This window comes from Hipposideros armiger, unplaced genomic scaffold (genome assembly GCF_001890085.2).
Source record: "Hipposideros armiger isolate ML-2016 unplaced genomic scaffold, ASM189008v1 scaffold_1589, whole genome shotgun sequence".
Taxonomy (NCBI): domain Eukaryota; kingdom Metazoa; phylum Chordata; class Mammalia; order Chiroptera; family Hipposideridae; genus Hipposideros; species Hipposideros armiger.
The window spans coordinates 22,048-32,348 of NW_017732939.1; the positions used below are offsets into that span (position 1 = coordinate 22,048).

Genomic DNA, 10,301 nt, shown 5'->3' on the forward strand with positions numbered 1-10,301 from the left:
GGTTCGGATCCCACATATGAGGGCCAGTGACACTGCCCTCCACAGCTAAGATGCTGAACAGCAACTCAACCTGGAGCTGGGCTGCCGTGAGTCGCTGGCGACAGCGTAGGCTGCAGCCCCTAAAAAAAAAAAAAAGAAGTTTGGCTTAATCTAGGGGTCATGAGAAATTTATTTCAGAAATTAACCTTTCTTTGCCTTTGACACTTTTTTCTCCAACTTTATTGAGGTGTAATTGAAAAAAATAAAAATTGTATAAATTTAAGGTGTACAACATGAGACTTTATTTTAAAAGTTATTTCTTCACCATAGCATTAAATAGAGAGTATGTAATAAGAAAGGAAGACAGTTACGGAAATGTCAAGTACAGAGAAGTTTTGGGTTTTGTTGCCACACAGCTGTCCAGCCGTCTGTCGCCCTGCGCTTAACCCTAAACTGACCCTTTTGAGGACAGTGCTCATACACCTTGCATCTCCCTGTTTGGCCCCAAAGGATGGCCGGTTATTCAATGATGGGTAAGGTTCCTCGTGGGAGGAACAACCTAAGACAGGCATGGTTGGATGGAGGCCATTAGGAGAAATCTTGGGGCTGATGGAGATGGGCATGAGCCCTCACTCGCCCCCCAAAAAGACTGTAGGTTTTCTACCTCTGTAGCTACATTCCTTCCCTCAACCTGCTTGGGAAGTGACCTGATAGTGTGATAGTATCTGTCCTCAGCATAATAATCTTATCTTCCTGGGGTCGTATGTGTATAGGGTGTGTGAAGGCAGAGTATCTGTCTTATTGCTGCGGGTGGACTCTAGGTAATAGCAGCTTGCAGGCATGGGTAATCTGGCTTGAGCAAGTTCTCAGGAATGAGACTCACAGACTGTGGAGAGAACAATGCTACTTCCGGGTAGGTGGAGAAATAAAAGCGGTGTGTCGGCCCGATTTGGGGCTTAGCCCACGAGGCTGGAGACCCTTGGCCCCACACACATTTAACTCTTGACTGCTGTTTCTTTTATTTCTTAACCCTTCGCCGCCCCCTCTTGTTCTCCCACTGTCCATGTCGTGCGGGATGAGACAGGGTTTTTTTCACAAATGTGTTTTCCAATATACACAAAAGTAGAGAGAGAATAGTATAATGAACTCCTGTGTACTCATCACCCAGCTTCAACAAAAACAGAAGATAATTTATGTTTTTGTACATATTATGTCACTGAAAAAGTTTGTACTCTCTCAAACCAAAATCCAAAACCTTTTTACCTATGGTACACAGAGAATAGAGGCTTCTAAATCTAATCCCTTCTTATTGGCTTAGGACCCTTTCACAGGGCAAAAGGAGAAATACAAAACGAAGTGGTGTATAGAACTGAAGGGCTTTAAATTATGCACGTGCCTCATGTGACCTGACCTGCTTGCTAAAAGGTGACAGGTGAGAGTTGTGGTAGCCCGATAGCTGACTTGAAGCACAGGTGGGAAGAAAAGGAAATAGGGAGAAGGGAATGTATGGAACAGACAGAAGGAAAGGAACTGTAAGTAGGAGAAAGAGAGAGTTGAGAAAGAGAGAACAAATAATACATGGCATAAGTTGGTAGTAAATATTCAATAAAAGGCATGAACTTTAGAATTCAGTCCCAACTCTGTGTCACTTATTAGTTCTGTGTCTGTGAGTGTATGTCTGAACTTCTCTAAGCCTGTTACATCATCTGCAAAATAGTGCTAATAATACTTATCTGGAAAGTATATTGTCAATATAAATTTAATAAAATATAGTAGTCCCCCTTTATCTGTGGTTTTGCGTTCCATGATTTCAGTTACCTACAGTCGACATGGTCCAAAAATATTAAATGGAAAATTCCAGAAATAAACAATTCATATATTTTAAATCACATGGCCATTCTAAATAGTGTGATGAAATCTTGCACTGTATTCCCCTTGGATAAAGGGGAACTACTGTAATGTGCATAAAGAAAACAATTCTTGTGAGACAATTAAAAAAACTGAATACTGACCATGCTGAGCAATGATTTATCTAATTTATCTAAAATTTTATCTAATTTTAGGTGTGAAATGGCATTGTTGTTATGCTTCTAAAAAGTCATTATATTTTAGATTTCATAATAAAGTATTTAAGAATCAAATTATATGATGTCTAAGATTATCTTCAAAATAATCCAGTGTGCATGTAAGATTAAGTAGATGGGTTTACAGAATTTCCCATGAATTGATCATTGATAAGCTGGACTATTGACATATGGTGCTATTCTTGCTGCTACTGCATATAGTTGAAATTTTCCATAATACAAAGATGGCTTTTTTTAAGTATTCTAGGAAAGACAAAAAAATAGGCACAGAAGCATTTGATTTAAAGTTATGATGGTTTTTAAAGCTTTCTTCTTTTTTATCACTCTCAGGAAACCCTGAGTATCCAAATGCTACTCCAGACTATAGGACCCTCTCAGAAATGTAAATCTAAAGATTAAGTACACAACAAAGAATAATAGCAAAACAAAGCAAAGCAATGTTCCCTTTATTATTAACTGGACTAACCCCCAAACTTTATTAATATATTTGCTAATTCAAACAATAAAACAAAAATGGTCATTGAGTACCAGTGTTGTGATATGTACCATACTATGTTCTGAATGTATTAACATAGTGTAAAAACAGATACATTCATTGTTTCAAAAAACTTAGACTCCAGAGAAAGTAAAAATATACATATGAAATAATTGCACAAACATATAATTACAAGCTATGAAGAATTTATAAAGGAAAAGAACAAGGTAACAGGAGAGAGGGACCAATTTGGTAAAGTTTAAAGGAGAGTTGAAGAAATGTATCTTCCAGTGAAATAAAATGGTATACAGTATGTGAAAGACAAGGTCAAAGAGGGCAGAGCAAATGTTTGAGAAAATCTTGCAACATGAAAGAGATGAGAATAAAATAAAATGAAAATAATCACAGATTCATTAGAGAAAGTAACAGCAAACAATTTATTAAAGTCTTTCTACTTAGAATTCTTAGAAGTGAAAAGTAATCTATAGAAGTAATAATAGAGAGTTAAAAAATTGGAAAATTTAATAGGAAGGTTGGAAAATTAAACCAAAAAAATCTTCCTAAAATTAAAAAATGACAAAGAAATGTAATATGTGGTAGAAAAACTAAGACATAGAGAATAGACCCAGGAAGTCCAGTATCAAGTTAACAGAACTAGAGAGAAAAAAGAAATGAAGGGAGAAAAATATCACAACAAATAATGAGAAAAACTTTTCCTGATATAAAGGTTCTAATTCTTTACATAAAGCAGGGCTGTCAGATATTTAACAAAATTAATGAAAAAAGACTCAAGTACATCATTTTTAAAATTTCAGGATCTCAAGGGTTAAAGGAAGATCATAAAATAGCCCAGTAAAGAAAATAAAACTGAACAGAGAAAAAAATCAGATGGTCAACTATTTCTATCATTAAGATAATGGAGAGGGCCGACCGAGTGGCTCGTCGGTTAAGAGCTGGCTTGGGAGTGCAAGCTCTGAGCAGCAGGGCTGCCAGTTCGGATCACACATGGGCCAGTGACACTGCGCCCTCTACAGCTAAGATGGTGAACAACAGCTTGACCTGGAGCTGGGCAGCCAAGAGTCGCCAGCGATAGTGTAGACTGCAGTGGGGCTGTAGTGGGGCTGCCATGAGCTGCCGTGAGCCACCATGAGCGGCCACCCACAGGCTGGCGACCAATCTGCCTCAGCCAGGAAGAGCACAATGTTAATACCAACATGGGCCAGTGAAGCGATGTCCTCCACAACTAGACTGAAGAACAAAAGGACAGCAACTTGTCTGTTCCCCTTCCCCTATTCCCCAAAGCCGTTCCCCTCCCCCAATTCCCCAAGAAAATCTTTTTTTTTTAAAGATGAGAAAGATATGGAAGCCTAAAGGAAAATTATTTTCTACTAATAAATGTACACCTGTTCAAAATCACAATAAGGCATGAAGAATAAAAGTACTAATAGACATAAAAGAATCTAAAATTTACCTATCACACATATTTTTATTGGAATTGATTAAGAGTATGACTTAGTAAAGTAAGGTTAAAATTCAGAAAATAGAAAGACAAGGAATGTAAGAAACAGTGTCTTCAACCCAGAGCATCACTGATAAGAGATCCTACTAGAGCAACTCCATGGCAAGCCTAAAATTCTTGACTACATATGTGATATTTATAAAGAAGTAACTTTTTCCACTTTTAGAATTAAGCTATGTTCAAAGCCCAAAGACAGTTACTGTTACAGCAGAATGTCCCTATTTTCAGCTTCAACAACATATATTTTTAAAAGGTCCAGATACCTCAGTTTCACAAGTGGGGGAGTAAATGAGAGGGGAAAGAAAGGGTTAGTGATGCCAGTACCTTCATATTTCAAGAAGGGGGACAAGCGACATTGGCCATAATTAAGGGAAGAGGACACAGAAATAAATATATTTAAATTCCAATAGAAATTGAAAGAATTATGTAAGATGACTCATGAAGTAGAGCAGGATTTTAGAAGTTGGGCTGTTCCGCAGTCACTAAAACGTTCTTAGCCTAACCCCCAGGGAGTTCAGAAGCTGCAAGAGCCCTTCAAAGTTGTCCCAAGATAGGGCAGAGCTCAGGACCTTCTCACTGAGCAGTTACTGGGCATAAGTTCCCCCTGGGAAAGAAGGTGAAATTGGCTGAGACAGCTCTCCTCACCTAAGGTAATTCCAACAGCAACATTCTCATCAAGTAAGGGAATAAATCCTTCAGCCCCAAAGGGAGCAATCTAGGTGGACCAAGACAGCATCCGTACAGAAGCACTATTCTCGTCACCAGGATTACATGTATTTTCGGGTGGAAGAAAAACAAATGTTTCTAAAAATTCACCATCACTTAACTATCATTAAGTCAGTGACTCACCCCTTTGACTTATGAACTTTGCTCCTTCAGTTAAACATTCCATTATAGTCAGGAAGGGCGATGTTGCAGTGAAAATTAAATCTCAGTGGCTTAACTCAATAAAGGGGACTCAATACCATAGTCATTCAAGGACTGAAGTTATGGAGTTTCTAACATCTTGTGCACCATCACCTCAACAATGGCTCCAGAGGAAGACAAGGCAGAGTTCACACCCACATTTAGGTTTCACTGGCTGGTACTGGTCACATGACCCCAACCTAACCACAGAGGAGGCTGGGAAATGTGCAGCTATGGAGTACTGGTGAGTGCCACTGTTTCCAGAAGACATACCAACTGACATGATTGAAGGTAAGACCAAATGCTCATGACTAAGTTATTGTCATACACTTTTATCCAAGGTATATGCCTGCTAAGACTTGGGGTTTTTGTTAGCAAACTTGTATATAAAAGACGTACCTGTTATTTTAATTAAATAATCAATTAAAAATTCAATTACCCAATGAAATTTGGGTGCAAAAAATAGCTGTTTATGAAACTGTCCCTGAAAGAGAAAAAGACTCTGATGCTCATTAAGAAGGAATCTTCCAGGGCCAGCCGAGTTGTGCGTTGGTTAAAAGGTGGCTTGGGACACCAGAGGGCCCCGGTTCGGATCCCACATATGAGGGCCAGTGACACTGCCCTCTACAGCTAAGATGCTGAACAACAGCTCGACCTGAAGCTGGGCTGCTGTGAGTCGCCAGTGACGGCATAGGCTGCAGCCCCTGCTGCAGTGAGTTGCCATGGGCTACCGTGTGTGGCCAGCAGCCAGCGTGAGCGGCCCTCAAGCCACCGTGAGTGGCCATCCAGAAGCCGGCGATTGATCTGCCTCGCCAGGGAAGAGTGTAATGATGGTGCCAACTTGGGCCAGTGAAGCAATGTCCTCCACAACTAGACTGAAGAACAAAAAGACAGCAACTTGTCTGTTCCCCTTCTCCCAATTCCCCAGTAAAAATCTTTAAGAAAAAAAAAAAGAAGGAATCTTCCAGCATGGGGCCAGTGTGATAATGTTGAATTGTCAGAATGTCCCAGAATATACTTTATCACTCACCCTTATAAGGCTTATGTTTCAACTAAAAAATCCGATTTCAGTATCTCCCTAAACTCTGAGTCAGTATCCAGCCCTGCCTCTTGCCTTTGCAGAGACAAAAGCAAACAGCTGCATATAGAGAGCAAGGGCTCCCTGGTCACCCAACACAAGTCCCTCCACTTCCCCCGGAGTGTCACTCCATCTTTACACCTATCGTGAATGACAGTTCGGACCCTGAGGAAGATGACAAACCAGCACAAAAACTCTGAGCACTCAGCATCTTGTTCTAGGCAGATTCAGACTCTGACCTTGCGGAGCAGAATCCCAAGTGTCTGTCCCCACACCTGTGTCCCTGCCTGATGACCTGTAGTGCGGCCTGGTTGCAGGAGATGGAGGAAGCCTCCTTCTCCATTCTGACCTCAACCAGGAGAGGGAAGGCCCTGTCATCAGCTCTTCAGGCCCAGTGGGTGGGTGAGAGGTTGGAAGAGGGCACACCTGTCCCTCGGGAGCATGGCCTCCATAGCCTCAGAGATGCTCCCAGTCTCCTGCCTTCAGGACCAGAGACTGAGATGGAGTCCATGTGTAAGGACCCACAGTGAGTAGTGACCTTCCTAACACCTGGAAGAGAATGATATCAGGAATTGACAGGTCATTATGTTCACAGACAAGGGAGCTCTGTCCTCTGAGAATTTCTGCTCAGCAGCACCACCAGGCAACTGTGCAGGAGACAAGGGGGTGGGATGGGTGTGAGTCCACACCCCCAGCAGGGAACCTAGAACCAGCAGGAGCTCTGCCATTTGTCATATGGGGTCCACGAGAAACAAACTGCCTCTACATCACTCCAATGTAGGGGGCTCTGGAGGCTGGGGTGTCCACATGGCAGGTGTAGACATTGCCACTCTGGGAAGTCATTTCCAGTAACACAGGACCTGGAAAATCCAGTTCCTGTTCCCAGTAAGTGTGGTGAGCACAATGCTGTCTGCCTCCCACGGACAGGGTGATGTTTTTGATAAGTGTGACTTTTATCCAGGTTGTGCCAATCAGAATCTTGGCTAAAATGGTTGAAATTCTGGTAGACACTCTAGAAACACATAACAGAGACACACACAGAGAGACATGTATACACAAAGAGAAATAGAGATGGGATTAAATGTGAGGTGATGAGAAAGAAATGCAGAAAATAGATGCAAAAAGAAACACAGGGATAAAGAGATGCAGGTAAATAATGGGAAAAGTGCAGATAGAGAAAAATGAGAAACATAGGAGCAGTGATGCAGTGAGAGACCCAGCAAGGGAGACAGAGACAAAGATGCAGAGAAACACACTGATAGACATATACAGGGACAAAGAGAGATGCAGAGAAAGACAGAAAGGTGCACAAATGGAGGTAAAACAGAGAAGAGAGAGATGAAGATCTCACTGAATACATGCACTTAGTCACTTCTGAGATCAACTTGATCCCAGGCTGATTTGTAACATGAACAAAATAAATTTGTGTTGAATTTCTATCATTTGAAACCAAAAATAGTAATTTTATTGCTGGTTATACTTCCTCAAAAATAAAAATTGACCTCAATCAATGTGACTTGCCAGTATATGCTTGAAGCATCAGCGACCAGAGGCCACTGTATGAGCCTGTAAACAATTCTACTGTGTTATTTACATTCTCACCAGATGGGAGAGGCGGCATGTCCTGAGGCCACTGCACTCAACATCAATACTAAAGAACCAGGAAGGATGTTACGATTGAAATGATCTTCTGTCTCACATGGCACCCCAGGATGCTTCTAGTCTCCTTTCAAGGAACAACCCCTCTTTCTGGTCCCAGGTTGTTTGGGTCACCTCAAAATATATTCCCTTCATTCCACATTGCTTTCCTACCTCTGCTCATTTAACGAGGTTCAGGATACAGAAAATTCATAATACGTTTAATTATGATGAAAGCTGTAGGCAAGTAAATGGTGCTTCTCTTGAACAGTCTGTGGGGGGAGAAAAGACACAGGAAAACGCCGTGGGGCCTGAGCAGATGCTGTTGGGAGGCTCCCGGGGTCCTGCAGGAAGCAGCACTGGCAGGCAGATTCTTGGGGTGGGGGTCGCAGGAGGTGACCTGACTCCATCAGCGTCACTGTAGGACTCAGGTCTCAGAGGGACAGGCTGACAGGCAGCTGGGAATTCTGGGCAAAGGCAGGCAGGCATTTCAGAAGAGAAAAGACCAAGGCCAGTCAAAGTGTCCTCAGGAGTCACCGCAGGAGCCCTGCAGGAGAGAGAGTGATCAGCACGGGGCACCCTGAGGGACGTCCTCTCCCCTCCCCTGGGGCCCTGCAGCATTAGACAGAAAGCTGAGGTCCAGGGCATGTCGTCATCACCTCCCCCATATCAGCATAAAGGTGAAATCAACTAAAGACGACAAGGCACAGTCAGCTCAACGCAATGTGTGAACGCCAGGGAGCCGCTGTTACGCTTCTGTGGAATGTGATTTCACTCTTTTTAGTAAATTAGATGATAACCGCCTTCCTTCCACCACTAGTAGCCTCTTTCCATCGCTTATAAAAATCCACAGGCAGTAATCACCAATATGTGGCACAAAGCGGGCATCATCCTGGTGTCTAACACCAAGACGGGCTCTGGATCCAAACTTCACAGAAAGATGCCACCAAAGTTATGGCCTGGTTCTGGACAACCCCGGGGATGCCTACAGAAACTGGGCAAACTGCTCCCCCAACTCTCGATCCCGTGGCAGGGAACAGGCCATGAACCAGACCACTGTGCCCAGGTACACTCACCTCATGCCCTCCCCTCTTTTATCAGTCACCCCTCCCATGCCCCCCCCCCACACACACACACACACTGAATAGAGCAGAAATAATACCTGGCAGAGCTCCACGAAGACCTACAGAAGGAAGATATACAGAGAAAGGTTTCATTACACAAACAACCAGGCCCTCATGCACCCTACAGGGAAATGAGATATGTAACTTAACTGGAAATTCATTTCCTCACTGTCCATCAATCACAAGGCCTTAACTGCCCTAAGCTAAACCCTCACCAAAAACCAAAAACCAAAAACCAAAAACCAAAAACAAATGAAACTATCACTAGAAGGAAGAGAAGACAATGGTCTGATCCTCTTAAAAGAAGAAGCGTCTGGAAAGGACCCAGTGAGATAACAATGACCTGTAAGGAAGTCCTGGAATACACTCCACCAGTCGCTTCTGTGGTAGGGTGGCCTTTCAACCAGTCAAGTCAGAGTCCAGTGTCTCGCCCTAGGCTGCTCTGTCTCTCCCCACCACCAGCCCAGTCTCCTTCCTTCCTTTCAGGGTCAGGAGGTAAGAGTTACACCTACAAGCAGAGACCTCCCTCAACAGCGTCTCAGTCACAGCTCATCGTCCCCATGTCCCCAGAGCTCCTTACCATTCTGTTTCCGGTGATGGATGATAAGGCCCAGCCCGAGGAAGAGCAGCCCCAGCACGAAGCCCCCGACGCCACTCAGCATCTTGCTCTGGGCGGATTCAGACTGTGCCCCTGGAGGGCAGAGCCTGAGTGTCAGTCAGCCTTTGTCCCACACCCACAGGGTCCCTCTGGGAAGCCTGAGTCCAGCCTGAGGTACAGGACAGGGAGGTGCCAGGGGAACCTAGTTCTCCATTCTGACCACCCCTAGGGGAGGACCAGACCACAATCCCTTGGCCACTGTTGGGTGGGTGAGAGAAAGTGGGAAGCAGACCCCTGCTCCTCGAGACACATCCTAAACTTAGGCCCTAAAGCCCCAGTCACCAGCTGTAACAGTCAGTCCCTCAGAGCTACCAGGCTGGGTTCTGGGGCCATGATATGGAGTGACCTCCTAGCAAAGGCAATGAGGTCACGATTCTTCCGATGTCCCTGCCATGGCACAAGAGGCATTCTAGTCTCCTGGAATTTCCAGCTCAGTGGTGACACCAGGGACAAGGGAAGAGATGAGATGGGCTGGGGCAGCTCTATCTTGTGGGGCCCACAGTGAAAGGAAACAAACTGCCCCTTACGCCACTCCACCGTGATGGGGCTCTGGAGGCTGGGGTGCTCCACGTGGCAGGTGTAGACGTCTCCTCGCTGTGGGGTCATTTCCAGCATCACCAGGATCTGGAACGTCCAGTCCCCATTCCTGATAAGGGGGGTGGACACGATGCCGGCTGTCTCCTCCTGGTGGTTCCGGAACCACCGGACTTTGATGTGGTCTGGATAGAAGTCTGTCACCGCGCAGACAAGCAGGTTGTGGTGGTTTAGAGCCTCTGTCTTGGATGGGGAGATGGTCACTGAAGGTTCCACTGTGGGGGAGTAACAGACAGGAGAGGGCAT

At 44.2% G+C, this 10,301-nt stretch overlaps 2 protein-coding genes across 2 annotated transcripts in view; one reads left to right on the forward strand and one right to left on the reverse strand.

The window, feature by feature from the left end:
- The window catches only part of LOC109377862 (H-2 class II histocompatibility antigen, A-F alpha chain-like), a 144,080-nt gene that overhangs the window by 20,359 nt on the left and 113,420 nt on the right, over positions 1-10,301 (forward strand). The gene's annotated exons all lie outside the window — the stretch shown is intronic.
- Positions 7,888-10,301, reverse strand: part of LOC109377861 (HLA class II histocompatibility antigen, DQ beta 1 chain-like) — an 8,271-nt gene continuing 5,857 nt past the window's right edge. The window contains exons 3-6 of the mRNA XM_019634344.1: positions 9,989-10,270; positions 9,384-9,494; positions 8,842-8,862; positions 7,888-8,226 (exon numbers count right to left, since the gene is read on the reverse strand). Coding sequence (XP_019489889.1) covers positions 8,213-8,226; positions 8,842-8,862; positions 9,384-9,494; positions 9,989-10,270 — 428 coding nt within the window. The 3' untranslated portion in view covers positions 7,888-8,212. The remainder of the gene's footprint in view (positions 8,227-8,841; positions 8,863-9,383; positions 9,495-9,988; positions 10,271-10,301) is intronic.